Genomic DNA, 23,040 nt, shown 5'->3' with positions numbered 1-23,040 from the left:
GAAGGAAAGTAGGTTTTCAGCATGAACTACCTTGTACATCAGTTTAGACACAGCGAACCACTCTCCATCGTTTAGGGAAAATTTTGTATCTGTGTAGAGAACTGTTACTAGCCAAGTTCCCAGATGCCAGGCAAGGGGCAGCCTCGGAAGCAGACCTTCCTAAGGATAGCAGTCTCAGATCTGCTATGTAACTCTCTTCTGTGTATTTATAAAATCAGTATTGTACATAACAGAAACTTTAAGTTTCTAACAAAAATGCCCTTAGTTTCCCAGCTTCTGTCTGTGCTTTTTTAAAAATTAAACTATAACAGCCTTATGGCAAATTACTACATAATGTCTGATCTAGTGCAGGGGTCCCCAGCCAGTCCATGGCCTTTTAGGAACCAGGCCACACAGCAGGAGGTGAGCAGTGGGCAAGTGAGCAAAGCTTTATCTGTGTTTATAGTCACTCCCCATCACTCACATTACCACCTGAGCTCTGCTTCCCGCCAGATCAGCAGCAGCATTAGATTCTCATAGAAGCATTAACCCTATTGTCAACTGTGCATGTGAGGAATCTTCATTGTGTGCTTCTTGTGAGAATCTAATGCCTGATGATCTGTCACTGTCTCCCATGACCCCCAGATGGGACCATCTAGTTGCAGAAGAACAAGCTCAGTGTCTCACTGATTCTACACTATAGTGATTTGTATACTTATTTCATTATAGATTACCATAATAAAGTGCACAATAAATGTAGTGTGCTTGAATCATCCTGAAACCATTCCCCATCCCCCCATTCTGTGGAAAAATTGTCTTCCATAAAACTGGTCCCTGGTGCCAAAAAGATTGGGACTGCAGATCTAGTGGTACGCCACAAGAGGGTGCTCTGTGGAGAAAGCCTATCTGACTACCTAGTAAAGGCTGTAGGATGGCACCACTGTATAGTCACTTACGTCATGAGGTCCAGTTCTCATTTCGTAGGCTCAGAAATTTGATTCTGTTAGTGTACATAGGGGTGGCTCATACTAGCCAAACTCATGAGAGACTGACTTATATACTAGAATATCCTTTTACAATTTTCTTGGGAAAAAATAAACTGTCAGGTATATCTGGTCAGCACTTCCTCTGCTTTTGGGGAGAGGAACAAGTGGAGAATTCTCTTCAGAGGTTTCTGATTAGGGCAGATGTGCAGCATGTTCACTAGTACCCTTTCTCTGGAGACACCAGCAGTCTGGGCCTCTTGGGCCTTCCTGGAATGCCATACCATTCCCTCCTGTTGTCTAGTTCTTTTTTTTTTTTTTTATTTCTGAGATGGTGTCTTGCGCTGTCGCCAGGCTGGAGTGCAGTGGCGCAATCTCAGCTCACTGCAGCCCTCTGCCTCCTGGGTTCAAGCGATTCTCATGCCTCAGCTTCCTGAGTAATTGGGATTACAGGTACCCACCACCACGCCCGGCTAATTTTTGTATGTTTAGTAGAGGTGGGGTTTCTCCATGTTGGCCAGGCTGGTCTCAAACTCCTGACCTCAGGTGATCCGCCCACCTCGGCCTCCCAAAGTGCTGGGATTACAGGCATGAGCCACTGCGCCCGGCCTTCCTGTTGTGTAATTCTATTCTGTTTTCCACTTTCAGACAACACCGTATAAATGGTTAGGTTGAGGCTTTCTATATCTGCTTGCATTTGGTAATATTCTAGCTGTGCCTTCCTGCAGTTATTCCCAAACATTCTTCATTAGAGAACAGATGTTCCCAACTACATCTTCCAGAGCACTAGCTTGAGAGGATCTGGGGCCCCAGACTGTGAAGTGCCATAGCATGTGGATGCCACTAGTGAGTGAGCCTGGGGGCTGGAGGGTATGAGGAGGCCTTTTGGATTAGCCAAGACTCATGCTGGTCCATGAAGGAAGGTGGGTTATAGTAATTCAATGGAATGAAAGATATGGGCTACTGTGTTTTACACAGGGGCCATGATGGGGATGAAGGCAGCATGATAGGGAAATTGATTTTGTTGGAGAAAGGTCAGGGCTATCTGGAAAGACCAGACTTGGAGTCCTCGTACCTAGCAATTAAATCTTCTGTAAGTCACCTCACCTCTCTGAGCCTTGGCTTTCCTATTTGCAAAATAAAAGACAAAATATCATATATCTTACCCTCAAGGATCACTCCTCTTAACATGCTAGTATATATCTTTCCAGATTTTATTTTGAGACAGGGTCTCACTGTGTTGTCCAGACTGGAGTGCAGTGATACAATCATAGCTCACTGCAGTCTCCAATTTCCAAGTTCAAGTGATCCTCCCACTTCAGCCTCCCTAGTAGCTGGGACTACAGGCACACACAACCACAGCTGGCTAATTTTTGTATTTTTTGTAGAGATGAGGTTTTGCCATGTTGCCCAGGCTAGTCTTGAACTCCTGGGCTCAAGAGATCTGCCCACCTCATCGTCCCCAAGTGCTAGGATTACAGGCATGAGCCACTGTGCCTGGCCCCAGATTTTTTTTTTTTTTTTTTGAGATGGAGTCTTGCTCTGTTGCCCAGGCTGGAGTGCAGTGGTGCGATCTCGGCTCACTGCAACCTCAGCCTCCTGGGTTCAAGCAATTATCCTGCCTCACCCTCCCAAGTAGCTGGGATTACAGGTACCTACCACCACGCCCAGCTGATTTTTGTATTTTTAGTAGAGACGGGATTTCGCCATGTTGGCCAGGCTGGTCTTGAACTCCTGACCTCAAGTGATCTACCTGCCTCAACCTCCCAAAGTGCTGGGGTTATAGGTGTGAGCCACTGCACCCGGCTGGGTCTGATTTTTAAAGTACATATATGTATACATATATAATCTTTTACCAAAATGAGATCATACTGTATACACTGGTTTAAAGAATTTCATTGTGAGCTGGGCGCAGTGGCTCACGCCTGTAATCCAAGCACTTTGGGAGGCCAAGGTGGGTGGATCACGAGGTCAGGAGTTCAAGACCAGCCTGGTCAACATGATGAAACCCCGTCTTTACTAGAAATACAAAAATTAGCTGGGCGTGGTGGCGGTCGCCTGTAATTCCAGCTACTTCAGAGGCTAAGGCAGGAGAATGCTTGAACCTGGGAGGTGGAGGTTACAGTGAGCCGAGATCGTGCCACTACACTCCAGCCTGGGTGACAGCAAGACTCCATCTCAAAAAAAAAAAAAAAATACTGTGGTAAAATTTCCATAAAATTTACCATCTTAACTATTTTTAAAGTTTATAGTTCTGTTACATGCATTCAGATTGTTGTGTAACCAATCTCCAGAGCTCTTTGTCTTGCAAAACTGAAACTTTGTGTACTACCCATTAAAACACTTCCGTTTCTCCCATCCCCAGCCTCTGACACCTACCATTCATTCTACTGTCTGTCTTTCTGAATTTGACTACTCTAGGGACCTCGCAGAAGTGGAATCATACAGCATTTGCCTTTTTGTGTATGGTTTATTTTACTTAGCATAATGTCCTCAAGGTAACATGTGTCAGAATCACCTTTCTTTTTAAGGCTGATTGTATATGGATAGACCACATCTTGTTTATGCATTCATCCATCAGCGGTTGCTTGGGGTGCTTCCACCTTTTGGCTATTGTGAATAATGCTGCTATGAACATGGGTGTCCAAATGTTTGTTTGAGTCCCTACTTTGAAGTCTTCTTTTTTTTTTTTTTTGAAACTGACTCACTCTGTTGCCCAGGCTGGAGTGCAGTGGCGTGATCTTGGCTCACTGCAACCTCTCCCTCCCGGATTCGAGTGATTCTCCTGCCTCAGCCCCCAAAGTAGCTGGAATTACAGGCGCCCGCCACCATGCCCTGCTAATTTTTGTATTTTTAGTAGAAATGGCGTTTCACCATGTTGGTCAGTCTGGTCTCAAACTCCAGACCTCAGGTGATCCAGCCACCTCAGCCTCCCAAAGTGCTGGGATTACCGGCGTGAGCCACTGGGCCTGGCCTGAATTATTTTGTATCTATACCCAGAACTGGAATTACCAGATTATATGGTAAATATATTTTTAATTTTTTAAGGAACTTCCATACTGTTTTTCTATAGCAGCTGCACCATTAACTGTTTTATAATCTACTCTTCTCAGTTAATTGTGTTTAACTTTCCATATTAATAAATTTTCATTTTATACCTAGTCCATACTCACATTTGTTTCAAAATATCTTTCAAAATATCTGGTTTAAAAATGTCTTTTATACCTTGTTTGTCGAAACCAGATTCTAGTCCAGAGCTAAGTATTGCATCTGGTTATTATGTCCCTTGTGTTCTGTCTGCTAACCTAGCATTGTCCCTTCCCTTTTTTCTCTTTTTTAACAGCTTTTTTGAGGTATAAGTTACACAACATAAAATTTACCTGTTTGAAGTGTACAGTGCAAAACTTTTTAGTGAATTTACAAAGTTGTACAACCATCACCACAATTAAATTTTAGGACATTTCTGTCACCCCCAAAAGATCCCTTGTGCCCATTAGCAGTCACCCTCACTTCTCCCAACCCTAAGCAGCCACTTAATCTACTTTCTGTCTCTATAGATTTGCCTTTTCTGACATTGCGTATAAATGGAATCATGCAACATGTGGTCTTGTGTCCGGCTCCTTTCACTCCGCATAATGTTTTCAAGGTTCATCCATGTTGTAGTGTGTGCCAGTACCTCCTTCCTTTTTATGGCTGGATAAGAGCCCATTGTTTGGATAAATCACATTTTGTCTGTCTATTCACCAGTTGATGAACATTTGGATTGTTTCCACTTTTTGACTGTTATGCATAATGCTGCTTTGGACATTCATATACAAGTATTTGTGTGGACATACATTTTCATTTTCTTGGGTACATTCCTAGGCGTAGAATTGTTGCATCATATGGTAGATTTATGTTTATATTTTTTAAGAAACTGTCAAACTCTTTTCCAGACTCAGCCTCCTTTAGTTACATGGCACTTATAAAGAGAGTAGGCCTGGGTCCCACGTGCAGCCTCTTTTGTGTTTATTTGGTTGTTTTCTCGAGATGTCTTTCATAGGTTGTCCCCAGTCTCCTGTATTTTCTATGAACTGGAAGTTAGATCTGGGGTTTTGTGGATTCAAATTAATTGTTTCTGGCTAGAATATGTCATAGGTTGTTTTATACTTCATTTTGGGTCATATCAGCAGGTACGTATTTTTTTTCCAAGTCAATTTTGGGTCCAGCATCATTTGTTGAAAAGATTCTTTCCCCCACTTACCTTTTTTTTTTTTTTTTTTTTGAGACAGGGTCTCACTCTGTCACCCAGGCTAGAGTGCAGCAGCACGATCTTGGCTCAGTGCAACCACTGCCTCCTGGGCTCAAGCGATCCTCCTACCTCGTCTTCCTGAGTAGCTGGGAGCACAGGCGCACACTATCATGCCTGGCTCATTTTTTGTATATTTTTTGGTAGAGACGAGGTTTCACCATGTTGCCCAGGCTGATCTCAACTCCTGAGCTCAAGCGATCCACTCGCCTTGGCCTCCCAAAGTGCTGGGATTACAAGCATGAGCCACTGCGTGCGGCCTATGTGTGGTTCTATTTACAGGGTTTTTTGTTTGTTTTTTGGGTTTTTTGTTTTGTTTTGTTTTGAGATAGGGTCTTGGTTTGTCACCCAGGCTGGAGTATAGTGGTGCAAACGGAGCTCACTGCAGCCTATCTCCTTCCTGGGCTCAAGCAGTCCTCCCACCTCAGGCCCCCAAGTAGCCACCATGCACGACTAATTTTTATATTTTTTATAGAGATTGGGTTTTGCCATGTTGCCCAGGCTGACCTCAAACTTCTGGGCTCAGGCAGTCCTCACACCTTGGCCTCCCAAAGTGGTGGGATTACGGGCATGAGCCTCTGAGCCTGGACTATTTATGGATCTTTAAAGAATCCCTGCAGCCTCCCTGAACTCCAATCTCTGTGATTTGCCTGAGGTTCTCCCCCCAGTACCAAGACCTAGAATATGCCTCCAGGTAGGAAGTCAGACTAAATATGGGGCTTACTTCCTGTGTTTTCCTTCTCTTGAGGACCAGTCCTTTTTTCTATTGTCTGAAAGCAGTTGTTTCACATAAATTGTATCATTTTCCAGTTGGGTTTTTTTTTTTTTTTTAAACAGTGAGAAGCCAAGATCCGTGCTCCTTGGTAGTCAGAAGCAAAAGTTTGTTTCTGTCTCTCTCTCTCAGATGGTTTCTATTCTGTGTCTTTAAGTATTCTGATATTTTCCTTTGTAGTATCCCATCTACTAAACTCATCTAATGTAATTCTCATTTCAGACATTGTATTTTTCACTTCTAGAAGTTTCATTTGTTTTTGTTTTGTTTTGTTTTGAGATGGAGTTTCGCTCTTGTTGCCCAGGCTGGAGTGCAATGGCATGATCTCGGCTCACTGCAAGCTCCGCCTCCGGGTTCACGCCATTCTCCTGCCTCAGCCTCCTGAGTAGCTGACTACAGGCGCTAGCCACAACCCCAAGCTAATTTTTTGTATTTTTAGTAGAGACGGGGTTTCATCGTGTTAGCCAGGATGGCGTCGATCTCCTGACCTCATGATCCGCCCGCCTCGGCCTCCCAAAAGTGCTGGGATTACAGGCATGAGCCACCACACCTGACCCTTATTTTGTATTTTTTTTTTTAGTAGAGACAGGGTTTCTCCATGTTGGTCAGTCTGGTTTTGAACTCCTGACCTCAGGTGATGCACCTGCCTCGGCCGGATTACAGGCGTGAGCCACCATGCCCAGCCTAGTTTATCTTTAATACCAAGGCATGTTCATCTAGGGTCTCTACTGTTTGAGTATTCACTCAGGTCTCTCTACCCTGGCTGGACAGAGTTAGAATGCCTCCCAGGTATTCCTGTACCACTTATTCCTTCAAGGCCAGGATCTGATATCTCAGTAGAATATTCTGATACAGAACATGTGATACATCTGATATTCTGATGCATCTGAAACAATGTATCAGAAACAGCTTTCATTAAAAACTGTACTTCAAGTACCCATACAACCTTTCTGTTTCTCACTTTCAGTACAGTGTTCAATAAATTGCATGAGATTATTCTGTACTTTATTATAAAATAGACTTTGTGTTAGATGATTTGGCCCAACTGTAGGCTAATGTAAGTGTTCTGAGCATAAGTAAGGTAGCCTAGGCTGAGCTAGGAGAATCACTTGAACCCGGAAGGCAGAGATTGCAGTGAGCTGAGACTGTGCCATTGCACTCTGGCCTGGGTGACATAGAGAGACTCCATCTCAAAACAAAAAACAGAAAACAATGGCTTTATTGGGATGTAACCCCATCATTAGTCGAGGAGCATCTGTGTATATCTTTTGATATCACATGATGGTATTTGATCCTCACCACAACCAGTTCAGTGGGTAGTATAATCTTCATTTTATAGGGAAAGGTAGCAAGGCCCAGGGACGTTGGTTTTGTGACATGTTCTTAAGTGACAGAGCTGGGTCTTGAACCCGGATCTTCTGGCTGCATTAGTCATGCCCTTTAAGCTCCTTGAGAACAGAGAGAAGTTTTTCACAGAGTATTTTCTCAATTATGTGGCTCACGTTGAACATATCTCAAATCAGGAAGATATATCTTCACATAGAAATATATGGGATTGTTTGCTTCTCTTCCAGAAAAGCTGTCATTGAATCAGTTGTAGTGCCTCTGAAATCACTGTTGTAGAATCAAGGAAATATATAGATCTCTCTCCAGTGCCTAATAGAGCCTTTATACCTAATATATACTTGGTAAATATTTGTATGCTAGGTTCAAGAATAAGCTGATTTTATAAAGCAAAATGTGCTTCTGAAAGTTGTATGCCTGTGCTTTTCTCTTCAGGTATTTTATGCATGGTGTGTGTCGGGAAGGAAGTCAGTGCCTGTTCTCACATGACTTGGCAAACAGCAAGCCGTCCACCATCTGCAAGTACTACCAGAAGGGCTACTGTGCCTATGGAACTCGGTGCAGGCAAGGACTCTGCGACAGGCTTCAGCTGTGACACTGATTTCATTTGGAGAATAGGTCTTGATAAGGGGAAATTTTAATGTAAAAGTAATATGACAACATTAGGAAAAGTATGGCAAATAAATTTAAAACCTCAGTTTCAGTACCCTAAAACTAATTTTCTTTTTTTTTTTTTTTTTGAGATGGAGTCTTGCACTGTTGCCCAGGCTGGAGGGCAGTGGCGCAATCTTGGCTGTCTGCAACCTCCGCCTCCAGGGTTCAAGCACTTCTCCTGCCTCAGCCTCCCGAGTAGTTGATATCATAGGCACCTGCCACTACACCTGGCTGACTTTTTTTTTTTTTGTATTTTTAGTAGAGACGGAGTTTCACCATGTTGGTCAGGCTGGTCGTAACTCCTGACCTCATGATCTGCCCGCCTTGGCTTCCCAAAGTGCTGGGATTACAGGTGTGAGCCACCGTGCCCGGCCTAATTTTCATTTTTTAAAACTACTTTTCAGCCTTATTCTTATGAATATATAGTTATAAAATTGTACACAATTCCAGAAACTTGTTCATGCTTTTGTAGTGAAGAGCTAATCTTTTCTTTCCTAGGCTGCAAAGTTTCCTTTCCTCCTTTTTCTGTGCAGTGCAGTGGGAGATGATGGAAGTAGGCCCACCTTGGTCTCCCCCTGCCAGTGAGTGCTGAGATAGACAGTCAGGGAGAGGTCATTGGCCCTTGTCAGCATTTTGAGGACTCCTGCTCAAAAGAATACTGGGTCAGTCAGGCATCAGGAGATTTCAGCTCAACATCTCTTTGGAACTTTCAGGCTCTCTGTGTGTTCTGGAGCTGTGTGTCTGTCCCACTCAAGTCCCACAGAGACACTTAAGCATAGGTGATAGATAGCAAATGTCCCCCTCACACTGAATTGCCAAGCATCTGTTAATTGATAATCCTGTTAGAGTTTAAATATTGGAAAAGATGACTGCCTTCTTCACCTCAACAAGTGCAGAAGAAGGAGGGCCATTGGCATCTGGGGAGTGTGGGAGATGTGTGTGGATGGCATGTCTGTAATGCGTCTGCTGTGTGTTTTGTTTAGATATGACCACACGAGGCCCTCTGCTGCAGCTGGAGGTGCTGTCGGCATCATGGCCCACAGTGTGCCCTCCCCAGCTTTCCACAATCCTCACCCTCCTTCTGAGGTCACTGCGTCCATTGTGAAAACTAACTCACATGAACCCGGGAAGCGTGAAAAGAGAACGTTGGTTCTTAGAGACCGAAGTGAGTAAGCGGAAGCCTTTTGTTGCATCTTTTTGCATAGCACTCTTGCTTATGCTTGGTGCTCCTTTCTAGTCTCCTCTTGTCAAGAGGACTCCTAACCTAATACACTTCCAGATTGTCCGCGTGGAGAGACGTCAGAACTGCTCTGAAGAGGCTCCGTGTGGCTGTAGATCATTCAAATGATACGTTTGTCCTCATGCCCAAAGGCTGGGTTGAGCTCCAAGACTGGCCTGGCAAAACATAAAAATGCAATCTTTTTGTCAGCATGTAACTTCCATCTTCATATGGTGGTTGTCCAGCTGGTGAGAAGCATCAAGCTCTTCATTTCAAACCTAAATATTTTGTCTGGGTTCAGTGGCTCACACCTCTAACCCCAACACTTTGGGAGACTGAGGTGGGCAGATCACCTGAGGTCAGGAGTTTGAGACCAGCCTGGCCAACATGGTTTAGTAGAAACCCCGTCTATAAACCCCGTAGACATCTATTCTAGTTCACTTAAAATGATTGGTAACTTTGCTGGTATGAAGGAAACACTGTGTTCTGGTGATCTCACTGTTTTTTTGTTTGTTTTAGTGTTAACCGGTCCATGTGTTAACATTTCCATATTTGCCATTTTAAACAGCAGCTTTAGTGTTCTTTTGTATAAGTGTATCCTATTGTTTTGCTTATTTCCCTGTCTGGCCCTTTTTGGTTTTTGTTTTTTAAGTAATTATAAGTAATGTCACTATGAACATTTTATACTATTCTTTTTATTTTTTCCCTTTGGTCTGTTTTTTTGCCATATGTTCTCAAGAGTAGAATTCTTAGGTCAGAGTAGCTTAATATGTTAGGCTTTGGTTAACGGCATAGCAGAAAAATGGGGCCATTTTCATGTGTGTGTGCTGTGTGTTGTATTCAGATCTCTCTGGCATGGCTGAAGGAAAGACTCAGCCGAGCATGGTGAGTAATCCAGGCAGCTGCAGCGACCCCCAACCCAGCCCCGAGATGAAGCCGCATTCCTACCTGGATGCCATCAGGAGTGGCCTTGATGACGTGGAGGCCAGCAGCTCCTACAGCAACGAGCAGCAGCTGTGCCCCTACGCAGCTGCTGGGGAGTGCCGGTTTGGGGATGCCTGTGTCTACCTGCATGGGGAGGTGTGTGAAATCTGTAGGCTGCGAGTCTTGCACCCCTTCGACCCAGAGCAGAGGAAGGCTCACGAAAAGGTAAAGTCACAAACCTTTGCATGAACTCATGTTAAGAAATCTGAAATGTACTGAACAGGACACTGAAGGCCATCCATACACACTCAAAAAAAGAAATCCGAAACATACTAAGTGACAGAATTGTTGGTATTTCCACAGGCATCCCCCTGCCAGTGATACCCATATTATGCATCTGGTATATTTACATCCTATTTTGAGATTCTTTTTCCTGCAGTCATTTTGCCAATTTTTTTTTTTTTGAAACAGAGTCTCCCTGTCACCCTGCCTGGAGTACAGTGGTGCAATCTCGGCTCACTGCAACCTCTGCTTCCCCGGCTCAGGTGATCCTCCTGGCTCAGCCCCGCCGAGTAGCTGGGATTACAGGTGCTCACCACCACGCTCGGCTACTTTTGTATTTTTAGGAAAGAAGGGGTTTCACCATGTTGGCCAAGCTGGTCTCGAACTCCTGACCTCAAGTGGTCTGCCCACCTCAGCCTCCCAAAGTGCTTGGATTACAGGCATGAGCCACCATGCCTGGCCTATTTTGCCAATTTTTGATTACTCAGGATAAAGAGAAAAAGAAGTGGTATCTGAAACAAAATCATGCTAAGTTCAAAGAACAGATCTAGCTCAGGACCATGGTATGTCGTCTGTGTGTATGTCTCTGTCACATCGACATACAGCATCCTCCCTCCCTGGGTTCACACTTCCTCATGGTTGGGATGGAGTTTTGGAAGATTTGAGCCCAAATCATAGAATCTGAGGAGCCACTTATTGGAAGGGCCTTTTAAAGTCATTAATGTCTGCAGTGTTTTGGGAGGCTTTGCCTTATGCTAGTCCGTATGCATGATGCAGAGGGTACGAAGCTGGATAAGAGGCACGGGAGGGCCAGTCATGGTGACTCACACCTGTAATCCCAGCACTTTGGCAGGCCAAGGCATGCAGATCGCTTGAGCCCAGGAGTTTGAGACCAGCCTGGGCAACATGGTGAGATCCCCGTCTCCACAAAATAAATAAATAAATAAATAAATAAACAAACAAACAAACAAACAAACATTAGCCAGGTGTGGTGGCACATTAGTCCCAGCTACTTGGCGGGGCTGAGGTGGGAGGATCACCTGAGCCTGGGAAGCAGAGGTTGCAGTGAGCCAAGACTGTGCCATTGCACTCCAGTCTGGGCAACAGAGTGAGACCCTGTCTCAAAAAATAAAAATAATAAAAAAATTAAAAAATGCCAGGTGTGGTGGCTTGGCTAACTTTTAAATTTTTATTTTATTTTGGCTAGGCACAGTGGCTCACGCCTGTAATCCCAGCACTTTGGGAGGCCGAGGCGGGTGGATCACGAGGTCAGATCAAGACCATCCTGGCTAACACAGTAAAACCCCGTCTCTACTAAAAATACAAAAAATTAACCGGGTGTGGTGGCGGGCGCCTATAGTCCCAGCTACTTGGGAGGCTGAGGCAGGAGAATGGCGTGAACCCAGGAGGCAGAGCTTGCAGTGAGCCAGGTTGCTCTGCTGCACTCCAGCCTGGGAGACAGAGCAAGACTCCATCTCAAAAAAAAAAAAAATTATTTTCACAGAGATGAGGTCTTGCTATGTTGCTCAGGCTGGTCTTGAACTTCTGAGATCAAGCAGTCCTCCTATCATGGCCTCCCAGAGTAATGGGATTACAGGTGTGAGCCACTGCACCCGGCCTAAGGCATGTTTAAATGGACAGTGTATTCCTAGATAATCAAGGGGTAAGTTAGTACTGACTCCATGTGGCAACGGACAAGGAGACATTCTCCATTGTCTTCCAGGGAAGCAGAGGGTTAGAGCTGTCTTTATGCAAGTGTATGAGGTCTCTGCGGTGAATGTTGGCTTGTCTCAGATCTGGACACACTGAGCTCACAAGGGCCGGGCGTAGGTCTTCTCACTCTTTGCACTTCCTCAAATGCCAGCACATAGAAAGAATTCAGGGCATGCCTAATGAATGAATAAATTCATTGAATCGTTTTCTTGAGGAGAGTTGGTGCTGCTTACATATGACTAGGTTGCTAGCCTCAAGGCTTATGGTAAGGACGAGTCAGCATCTCTGATGTAGACGTTGCTCAGAGTCGGGGGAAACAGTGCCCAGAGGAGCTGGGGGACTAGGGTCGCAGTCCCTATGGACTCTGACTCCACTGCAGTTTAACCTTTTCGGATCTCCGTGTTCTCAGCTCTAAATGAGTGGTGACCACATCACCTCCTAGGAAAGCAGAGGGCTGGACCAGTGATGGTTTGAAGTCCTTTGTGTGGTCTGAGGGAGATGTCAGTGTCCTGACTTGGGGGAGGCTGGGCCTTGCTCACAGCAGTCGCTGTCAGTGTTCCTTCCTGATCTCAGCAATGGCAGTGTGGCTGCAGCTACTCCTAGGGCTCCTGCCACTCCTCAGTGGCCAACAACCAAAGCCTTCCTTCCTGTCTGTGCTTCAGATCTGCATGTTGACATTCGAACATGAGATGGAAAAGGCCTTTGCCTTCCAGGCAAGCCAGGACAAAGTGTGCAGCATCTGCATGGAAGTGATCCTGGAGAAAGCCTCTGCTTCCGAGAGGAGATTTGGGATTCTCTCCAACTGCAATCACACATACTGCTTGTCCTGCATCCGGCAGTGGCGGTGTGCCAAACAGTTTGAAAACCCAATCATTAAGTAAGTACAGCCAGGGGTTTTAGCTGTAGGAACTAGGAGAATGTTTGATTTGAGACTTTATTCCATCTACTTTTAAGCCCTCCGTTACCCTCCAGGGGTGTCTTAGTGCAGAGTCACTGGTGAGTTCTGGCCCCTGGCTGCATGAACTTCAGCAAGTCATTTACTCTTCCTGAGCCCAAGTGCCTGTTCCTATAAAAGATGGGCAACAATTCCTACCAAGCGTTCTGGGTGTTGGGGAGGAACTCAGCAAAGATGATCTGTGTAAAAAGCTGTTCCATGGCAGTGGCCTGTTTTCATCTCCTCGCCTTGTGTTTGAAATCCAGTACTACCTGCCTTTAGCCCAGTTGCCTGTGAATCGTTTTGAGCTTCGTTTTTTCCCCCACCAAAAACGAAAATAGGGTTATTTGAGGATGAAGTGGAATATTGCATGTAAAACATTCTGCATGATGCCTGGCACATGGGATGTGCTCAATGTGGCAAACAGGAGTCTCAAATTCTCCAGCAGGACAGGAGAAAAGCTGGCGTGTGGAGAGGTTACTGCACGCATTCTACTGTTGAGAACTCTTCACATCTGTCTGCTCATCCCATTCCCACAAAGACCCTCCTCAGTTACAGATGAGAAAACAGGCCTGGGGTGGGGGGGTCAAGTAACTTGTCTAAAATCGTGTGGTAAAACAACTGCTTTATTGAAATAAAAGCACACAATTTAGTTCACCACTCATCTGCTGTCTCTACAGAGTTGCCTATTCTGGACACTGCTTATTAATGGAGTCATAGAATATGCGGCCTTTTGTGCCTGGCCTCTTTCACTGAGCATAGTGTTGTCAGAGTTCATCCTGACTGTAGCATGTGCCAGAGACCCCTTCTCCTGACGGAATACGTTCCATTGTATGGACACAGCACATTTCCCTTATCCATTCCTCAGCTGGTGGACATCTGGGCTGTTTTCACTTTGTAACTATTATGAATAATGCTGCTGTCAACATTTGTGAACACAGTTTTGGGTGGACATGTGTTTTCATTTCTCTTGGGTATACACCTAGGCGTGGAATTGCTAGGTTTTATGGTAATAATAACACTACATTAAACTGTTGGAGAATCTGCCAGACTCTGTTCAGATTTTGCATTCTCTGCACCATTTTACATTCTCACCAGCCATGTATGAGGGTTCTTATTTCATCTGTCTTTTTTGTTGAGGAAACCCTAGATATAGATACAGATATAGATATAGATGTGTATTGTTTTTGCTTTAAGTTCTGGGATACATGTGCAGAATGTGTAGCTTTGTTACATGGGTATCCATGTGCCAAGGTGGTTGTCTGCACCTCTCAACCTGTCACCTAGGTTTTCAGCCCCACATGCATTAGCTATTTGTGCTGATGCTCTCCCTTCCCTTGCCCCTGCACCGACAGGCCCCGGTGTGTGATGTTCCCCAACATGTGTCCATGTGTTCTCATTGGGAAACCCTGTTTATTAAATAGTAAATAAGGTTCTTGGATGATTATGATTTCATCTTTTGGAATTTCCGGTGAAGGAAGTGCCTGTAGTGGTCAGGCAGTTGAGCAAGAGGTTTAGCAGAGAGTGTGCCCAGGCTTCATAACATGACTTCTCCCTTAGTAATCTAATTCTTATTTCAGGTCTTGTCCAGAATGCCGTGTGATATCAGAGTTTGTAATTCCAAGTGTGTATTGGGTGGAAGATCAGAATAAAAAGAACGAGTTGATTGAAGCTTTCAAACAGGGGATGGGGTAAGTGCTTTGAGTTTCGACGTGCCCTTGCTGCCTGCCTGGCTCTGCTGTCAGCCTGTGTCCTTGTTCTCCCTCCCAGGAGTGTGGTCTTAGGGGCCTCTTCCTCTCTTCCTTCTCTCGGGCACCATGCTGGGCTCTGGGATGTAGCAATGAGCAAGGACATGGTGATGTGGACCTGTTTAGTTTTGGTGTTTTTTTGTTTTTGTTTTTGTTTCGGTGAGATAGGGTCTCACTTTGTTGCCCAAGCTGGAGTGCAGCGGTGCACTCTCAGCTCACTGTAGCCTCAGCCTCCTGGGCTCAAGCAGGAGCCTCTTGAGTAGCTGGGACCGCCAGTACTGTGCACCACCATGCCCAGCTAATTTTTTTTCTTTCTTTTTTTTTTTTTTGTAGAGACAAGGTTTTGCCATGTAGCCCAGGCTGGTCTTGAACTCCTAGACTCAAGTGATCCTCCTGCCTCAGCCTCCCAAAGTGCTGGGATTACAGGCGTGAGCCACCGTGCCCGGCCTCAAGTTTTCCTCTTTATCCTGGTTGTCAGCATGTTGACATTTTGCTGAGGAGTAGTTTTTCTCTATGTGTCACTCCCCAAGATTAGGGAAATTTTAGCTGTTGTTTCATTAACTTTTTTTCTATCTTGTTTTTTCTTTTCCTGCTGGGACTCTACTTCCATTTATGGTAGATTTTTTTATATTGTCCATAGATCTCTGGGGATGTTCATTCTTTTCTTTTTTTTTTTTNACGGAATTGGCTCAGGATTGACGGATTTATGAAGGGTTTGGAGGGAGTCTGGAGACTGTGAGCCCAGCTGAGCTCTCCACTCACAGGTCCTAGGCAACGACTCTCAGAAGTTCCCAAAATAAGCCACTCACAGCCTCATCTTCCTGGGTAAGTTTCCTCGTATGTTCCACAGCTCAGTGGTCTACTCTTGTTTTATGTTTTGTTTTGTTTTGTTGTGTGTGTGGTTTTTTTTTGAGACGGAGTCTCGCTCTGTCGTCCGGGCTGGAGTGCAGTGGCCGGATCTCAGCTCCCTGCAAGCTCCGCCTCCCGGGTTTACGCCATTCTCCCGCCTCAGCCTCCCGAGTAGCTGGGACTACAGGTACCCGCCACCTCGCCTGGCTAGTTTTTTGTATTTTTTAGTAGAGACCAGGTTTCACCATGTTAGCCAGGATGGTCTCGATCTCCTGACCTCGTGATCCGCCCATCTCGGCCTCCCAAAGTGCTGGGATTACAGGCTTGAGCCACCGTGCCCGGCCGGGATGTTCATTCTTTTTCAACCTTTGTTTTCTTTTCATCTCTTTGAGCATAGTTGTAGTAGCTACTTTGAAATCTTTGTCTTCTTGAAGTTGACCTCTGTTGTCTTTTAAGAATGGATCACATTTTCCTGATTCTTCATATATCTAGTAATTTTAGATTTTATCCTTGACATTGTAAATATTACATTGTAGAGAGACTTAGGATTCTGTTACAGAATATCTGTAAAGTGTTGATTTTTTTTTTTTTTTTGAGACAGAGTTGCACTCTTCTTGCCCAAGCTGGAGTGCAGTGGTGTAATCTCGGCTCACTGCATCCTCTGCCTCCCAGGTTCAAGCGATTCTGCTGCCTCAGCCTCCTGAGTAGCAGGGATTACAGACATGTGCCACTGCGCCTAATTTTTTGTACTTTTAGTAGAAATGGGGTTTCACCATGTTAGCCTGGCTGGTCTTGAACTCCTGACCTCAGGTGATCCGCCCACCTCGGCCTCCCAAAGTGCTGGGATTATAGGCGTGAGCCACTGCGCCCGGCCAAGTGTTGATGTTTTTAACAGGTAGGTAAATTGTTTGAACTCAAATCCAGGTAGCAGTTGAGATCTCAGTTCTGGTTTTGCATTCGTGGTTGAGTTTGTCGCATTCCTGTGTGGTTCAGGAGTTAGTCAGATTTGGGCAGAGTTTATACACAGCCTTTGAGCACTCTTTCACAGGCCCCTTACTTTGTGGGATTGTTTCCTCACTTTCCAATGGCTGCGATTACCTTGAACTCTTGTCTTTTAGTTCTTCAGGCCAGAAAGATTGGATTTCCCCTTGGAGTTTTAGTCACCCCAAGTGGTTGTGATTTTGGCCTGCTCCAGGATAAAAGCTACTTCTTTCTTTCTTTGGAGACGGAGTCTTGCTCTGTAGCCCAGGCTGGAGTGCATGGCTGTCAGCTCACTGACACCTCCGCCTTCCGGGTTCAAGCACTTCTGCCTCAGCCTCCTGAGAAGGTGAGACTACAGGCACATGCTGCCACACCTGGCTAATTTTTGTATTTTAGTAGAGACAGGGTTTCACCATGTTGCCCAGGCTGGTCTTGAACTCTGGAGCTCAGGCAATCCGCCTGCCTCGGCCTCCCAAAGTGCTGGGATTACAGAAGTGAACCACAAAAGCTACCTTTATAAAGGTAACTTAGCGTTTGCCATTGCTATTCTTTGCGTTTACTCCTCCCAAGAATCTAACTGCAGTTGTTCATTCTCCAGTGCCTTCAGGTCTTTTTGAAATATTTGTATTAAGACTTATCTGCAGGAGGGTTGGGTATGGTAGAAGTTTACTTGTCATACTAAAAGTGAAACTATACGTTACCTTTTTTATGGTTCCTTTATGTTGCATATCAGTTTACTAAAGCTTGATTTTTTTTTTTTTTTCCTCATACAATCTTCCTGTGTGTCCACAAGAGGGCAGGCGTGGCAAGCAGAGGGGTCCCAGCCTGTAGAAGGGGGCTCTGCTGAAAAGCAGTCTGGAAATTGTTATTGCTATTTGGATCTTTCCTTGTTTGCTTTCCTTTGATGACTGTGTGTTTTGCAGTCCACAGACATTTACTGAGTACTCACTGTGGGTCAGGCACCTTCCAGCTAAGCACCACTGGGGGATGTAGAGATTAGTAAGACAATATCTCTTTTTTTGAGTCTCACCCTGTCACCCAGGCTGGAGTGCAATGGCGTGATCTCAGCTCACTGCAACCTCCGCCTCCAGGGTTCAAGTGATTCTTCTGCCCCAGCCTCCTGAGTAGCTGGGATTACAGGTGTGCGCCACCACACCCAGCTAATTTTTGTATTTTTTTAGTAGGGATGGGGTTTTACCATGTTGCCCAGGCTGGTCTTGAACTCCTGACCTCAGGTGATCCACCCACCTCAGCCTCCCAAAGTGCTAGGATTACAGGTGTGAGCCACCGCGCCCAGCCAAGTAAGACAACTTCATGGGAAACTGCAAAAGGGCAATTATGATACAGGTTTGCTAGTGACCAGTTCTTCATGAGGGACCATATGTCACAACAGAGAAAGCACTTGGGTCCACCAGGGGCTGTCAGGGGAAGCAGCATGGGAACCTGAACAGTGAAGCAGGAAGCACCTGTGCAGGGGAAGTGACGAAAGGACATGGGCACAGAAGGTTTTGTATCTGGGGGACACTGGGAATGGCTCCTGGCATTGAAGCAGGTGTGTAGAAGGATGTGGTGGGACCTACACACAGACTGGAATCTAAGCAACACTTGAATCCCAGTGTGACCGTGGTCTGTAAGAACAGGTTGGGGCCAGGTGCAGTGGCTTATGCCTGTAATACAAGCACTTTGGGAGGCTGAGGAGGGCAGGGGTTTGAGACCAGCCAGGGGAGACATAGGGAGACCTCATCTCTTTAAAGAAAAAAAAGGTTGGGAAGCTCCTCTGTGGTACTCTCAACAAGGTGTAAACTGGTGGAGTGGGAGGGAGGCCAGTGAGGAAGTGGCCCTGGTAGGCAGGCCCCAGAGGCTTCCACAGTGTGGGAACCCAAAGGAAGGAGAGATTGGGAAGTGATCTGTAAACAGAATGAACACAGTTGGGTGTGAGAGCCGAGAACACAGAGTGAGTCAGTGAACTGGAGGCTTTTATTTAGCCTTGGTGACCAGATAAGCCTGGGGGAGGAAAAAGAGTAATATTCTTGCGAGAGTAGGGAACCAGCGCATAACGTGTTTGACCTGATGGAGTTCATAGCCAGTGTGCCAGGATGCCCTGGAGTTGTCCGGCAGGCTCTGGTGAGAGCAAACTGCTTGCGGTCATTTGAAGTCTGCTCAGAACCCCAGGCAAGTAGGGGCCTGGAGGATGTGCGGTCCACACACCTGCTCTGCAGCCACCTGTGCTCAAATCAGATCAGCTGGCAAGGGAGCTTCCCGCCTCCCCCAGACGGAGTCTCACTCTGTCGCCCAGGCTGGAGTGCAGTGGCACAATCTTGGCTCACTGCAGCCTCCACCTCCTGGGTTCAAGTGATTCTCCTGCCTCAGCCTCCTGAGTATCTGGGATTACAGGTGCCTGCCAGCACGCCCAGCTAATTTTTGTACTTTTTAGTAGAGATGGGGTTTCGCCGTGTTGGCCAGGCTGGTCTCGAACTTCTGACCTCAAGTGATCCACCCACCTTGGCCTCCCAAAGTGCTGAAATTACAGGTGTGAGCCACCACACCTGGCCAGGGAGCTTTTCTTTATGCTGCTCTGAAGCCGTCCTCAGAGAACTTCACCACTGGCCTGTGGCCATCCCATCTGACAAGATGGAAAACCACTGGATTCAGGAGCCCCCTTTCCCCGTTCTTGTCTCCCGCTGTCACACACCCCAGCTGCCCCTGGCAGCAGCATGCCCTTTCTGTTGTTTGGCTTTATTTCTGTGACTTTCCCCTTCCTCTGTTCTCCGAGATGGCCCTCTGGATTCTTGGGTATCTTTTTTTCACTTCAGTTTGGGGTCCTTTATGATTGGATAAACCAGAGTTCATTTGAGCAAAATGGGAATTCATTTGATTGAGTTTCCTCGGGCAGGGTTCTTAATGTAGAGGTCTGTGGGGAAAATGGTAGAATTAAGAGAGGGGGAAAACATTTTGAACTGTTTGGTAACTGTAGGCTCTAGACCTATGTGTTTTATGCATTGAAAAACACTGTTCAGAGAAGGGGTCCAAAGCACCTAAGGCGTGAAGAAGCCCTGGTGCTGAGGGTGAAGACAGGAAAACTGGAAGGAGACCTATGGCTTTAGGCAGTTGCTAAAACCCTCTGCTTTCCCTGTAGTCACCCTGACAGCACTGCAGCCAGGAGGAAGGGGAGACTTGGCTTGGTGGAGTACCTAGGGAACTTTGAGCAGAGACAAGTGGCCCAGCTTCAGACCTTAGTGCCCAGAGGAGTGACCAGGCCTGGCTTAGGTCTGTGGTGACCCAGGAGGTGCTCTGGAGCTGCCGGAGGGCCTGTGGAGCACTGCAGTCTCCACACAGCGAGTCCCCAGGCAGGTTCATATCCTTTGCAAGGCTACAGGTAAGTAGGGATACTTCCTATTCTTCTTGGAAATCAGAATCCCAGCTGTGTGGGACCTGAGACAAATCACTCAACCCCTCCCAGCCTAAGTTGCCCCACCTAGAATGTGAGGCTGACCTGCCTCTGGCGTAAGGGTAAGGATAGAGGAAGGCAGTGGCCCAATCTGGACCCCACATTTTCCCACCAGCCGCTTGACTTTTTCTTTCTGCTTTTCAGGAAAAAAGCCTGTAAATACTTTGAGCAAGGCAAGGGGACCTGCCCATTTGGAAGCAAATGTCTTTATCGCCATGCTTACCCTGATGGGCGGCTAGCAGAGCCTGAAAAACCTCGGAAGCAGCTCAGTTCTCAAGGCACTGTGAGGGTAAGGACTTTAGCCATCTCTAGTTGGGGACACTTAGCAGCTGTGGGCATTTCCAGGTACTGTTCCTGGCAGAGAAATGGGGTAGGCAAAAGAAAGATCAAGCAACATAGCCTTCCTGTTGCTCTTGGCAGTAACCAGGCATGTCCACTGGCTGTTTTTGCAGTTCTTTAATTCAGTGCGGCTCTGGGATTTCATCGAGAACCGAGAAAGCCGGCATGTCCCCAACAACGAAGATGTCGACATGACAGAGCTCGGGGACCTCTTCATGCACCTTTCTGGAGTGGAGTCATCAGAACCCTAAAGAGTAGATGGTTGCCCTGCATCTTGGGCTCCATCGGCCAAAACTTTCCCAAGCCAGGGTGTGCAGAGCTTCCCTGTACTGCAGCCAAGGTGGTGTGTGGCTTGGATTTGAGTGGAGTTGGGCTTAGCCTTAGTCTCATTCACTCTCCATTATTACAGCCATGGGGAAGAGTGAAGGATATAAAGTAACCTAATAAGTGTATGGAATTGCTGTTTTTATAGCTGATACAGTTACACCTCAAGCCCCTCAGGGGTAACAACCACCCAGACTGTTTGTTTGGATTGACTGCTTTAAAAAACAAACTTGGCTCTTATCTTTGATCTTTTCTTCCCCAGAAATAGTAAACTTGCAGCTGCCCCTAATGCAGCATATTTTTCTTACCAAAGGATTCTTCAACCCTATAAAAGGATTCCTCTATAGTGTATTTCTCTAGTGCATTTAGTGTGTGGTCAAAATTTTGATTTATACAGAGCTTTCAAGAATACACAATGCAAAGTGAGTGCAGCATAGCTGTTAACATACAACTTTTTTCTAGGGCTTTAAGGGTGGTCGTTTTTTTCAAGTTCTCGCAAGTGTCCCAAATCAGGGTAGCAATCTTGTTGCCACATGTGCAGCAAACAAAGTGGAAGTATACATCTTTTTCTCCCTTAGGGAGGCTCTTAAAGGAACAGGAGGTACAGTACTGGGTAGCAGTCTGGCCCTCCTGTCTGGTTGGTGCTGGGGCCTCCAGTCAGGGCCCTCCAGGGGAACCAAACCTCTGCTCTCACCTGTGGGTTCATGCCCATCAGGGTAATATAATGTGTGGTTTGTACTCAAGCGATCTATTATCTGCAAAGCCTGGCTTTGATTTGAAATTTTGTAAAAATGTCATGGCACCCAAGGTTTCTGATTCTGACCCAGCAGTGGCCCTGAAGAGAGCTGATGGCATGTCTTGTAGTCATTTTGCTTTTAATTGAAGGGTGAGCACAACCTTGTGAACTAGCACTGGCTTGTTCCAAGCTGGAATTTATCATCTATTTTTGTTTTTGTTTTTTTAAAAGCTGTAGCTACCAAATATTTTATAGAATGCATTACTTAACCTATTAGCTGAGTTTAGAATACTTTCTGCTTAATTTTTATACTTAACTCTTCAGTAAAGGGTTACAAAGAATACAAAGGTTAAATTACAAATTCATTCCCAGCCTAGGCTCTGGGCACATTTCCTGTTCTTGAATTCTGCTCCTGAAGAGGGTGAACAAATGGGACGTTCAAATTGTGAGCTCAGAATTACTTTAAAAGGAGGTAACAGCCATTACACCTAAATTTAATTTATTTTATTAAAATAACATAAAATTGAGGGACCATCAGATAACTGTATTTTGTCAGGTGCAATAAAAACAAAATTAAAACCCAAATCATCAAGAAAACCTGTATTCCTGGCTTCCTTGTATACACATGATGTGACTAGAGAAACAAGGCTGTTAGAGAAACAAGGCTGGCCCTGCGGCCCCGCCCCATAGGGGCAGCTCCTGGAAGACAAAATTCAGCATGATGGAAGACTGCTCCCTGAGAGGGCCGAGATGGGGACTGGCTGAGTGCCTTGCCTGGAAGACCATCCCAATGCACTGGACACCTTAGAAGCTGTGAAAGGAGGATGTGTCCCCTAAGAAAAGTTCCATAGTACCAAAGCAGGCTCCTTCAGGCGGCCAGTCTCGGCAGTCCTGGGCTGTTTTGGTGCCTTATGTGCAAAACGTCTGGCGATGCACCACTCTCTGAAGAAAGTCTCGCCTGTGACATGCATTCCTCCAGAAGCCGATTTCCAAAATCCCATGTGTCTCCACATCAGGGCTGGACTGCCTGCTACCTTACTTCCTCAAAATACTCATGTAGCCAACAGCTGGGCTGGGCCCCTGTTTTTTGTATTACCATCAACATCCACTTGCGCATCTAGAGAAGGCTGGGCCTTGAGCATGGGGGATGTGGGGAGGGAGCAGGATGCACCAGCACTGCAAATGGCTTCCTTCTCCCAGGGCCCAAAGGAATAGAAAAGAAGGCAACATGAAGTTAAGGCCCTGTGAGCAGTCTAGAAGGTCCTTAGCAGCAGCTTCTCTGAAAATACGTGTTCTGCCTCTGGAAAAAGGGAGCAGAAAAGTGGTGCCTGCTGGCTTCTCTTCCTCCCCTGGCAGCCTGAGGGCAGGTGCAAAGTCAACTAGAAGACAGGCAGCCTAGGGGACGTGGTCAGCGTGCAAGCATTGATATCCTCAGTGTGGGCTGCCCGATGCAAGGATGGCTCGGAAGCGCTCCGGTTGATCTTCGGTAGAGAGTGTTGGAGCAGCTCAATGGAAGACAGGAT

General features: G+C 46.0%; 2 protein-coding genes across 5 annotated transcripts in view; one reads left to right on the top strand and one right to left on the bottom strand.

The window, feature by feature from the left end:
* Positions 1-22,114, top strand: part of MKRN2 (makorin ring finger protein 2) — a 27,271-nt gene extending 5,157 nt beyond the window's left edge. Inside the window, exons 2-8 of one of the 3 annotated variants that reach the window (XM_017856121.1) lie at positions 7,802-7,930; positions 9,004-9,185; positions 10,084-10,388; positions 12,821-13,035; positions 14,673-14,783; positions 20,263-20,407; positions 20,571-22,114. In XM_017856121.1, coding sequence (XP_017711610.1) covers positions 7,802-7,930; positions 9,004-9,185; positions 10,084-10,388; positions 12,821-13,035; positions 14,673-14,783; positions 20,263-20,407; positions 20,571-20,708 — 1,225 coding nt within the window. In that variant the 3' untranslated portion in view covers positions 20,709-22,114. Of the gene's footprint in view, positions 1-7,801; positions 7,931-9,003; positions 9,186-10,083; positions 10,389-12,820; positions 13,036-14,672; positions 14,784-16,807; positions 16,968-20,262; positions 20,408-20,570 lie in introns of those variants that run through there. The other 2 variants (XM_017856122.1, XM_017856123.1) reach the window with 2 other exon arrangements.
* RAF1 (Raf-1 proto-oncogene, serine/threonine kinase) overlaps positions 22,000-23,040 on the bottom strand; it is an 85,973-nt gene continuing 84,932 nt past the window's right edge. Inside the window, exon 17 of one of the 2 annotated variants that reach the window (XM_017856112.1) lies at positions 22,000-23,040. In XM_017856112.1, the coding sequence (XP_017711601.1) occupies positions 22,897-23,040 (144 nt within the window). In that variant the 3' untranslated portion in view covers positions 22,000-22,896. The other variant, XM_017856111.1, reaches the window with a different exon arrangement.

This window comes from Rhinopithecus bieti, unplaced genomic scaffold, assembly GCF_001698545.2.
Source record: "Rhinopithecus bieti isolate Rb0 unplaced genomic scaffold, ASM169854v2 scaffold_44365, whole genome shotgun sequence".
In the NCBI taxonomy this organism is placed as follows: Eukaryota; Metazoa; Chordata; class Mammalia; order Primates; family Cercopithecidae; genus Rhinopithecus; species Rhinopithecus bieti.
The sequence above is the reverse complement of the archived record's forward strand: the minus strand, read 5'-3'. Positions and strand labels throughout refer to the sequence as shown.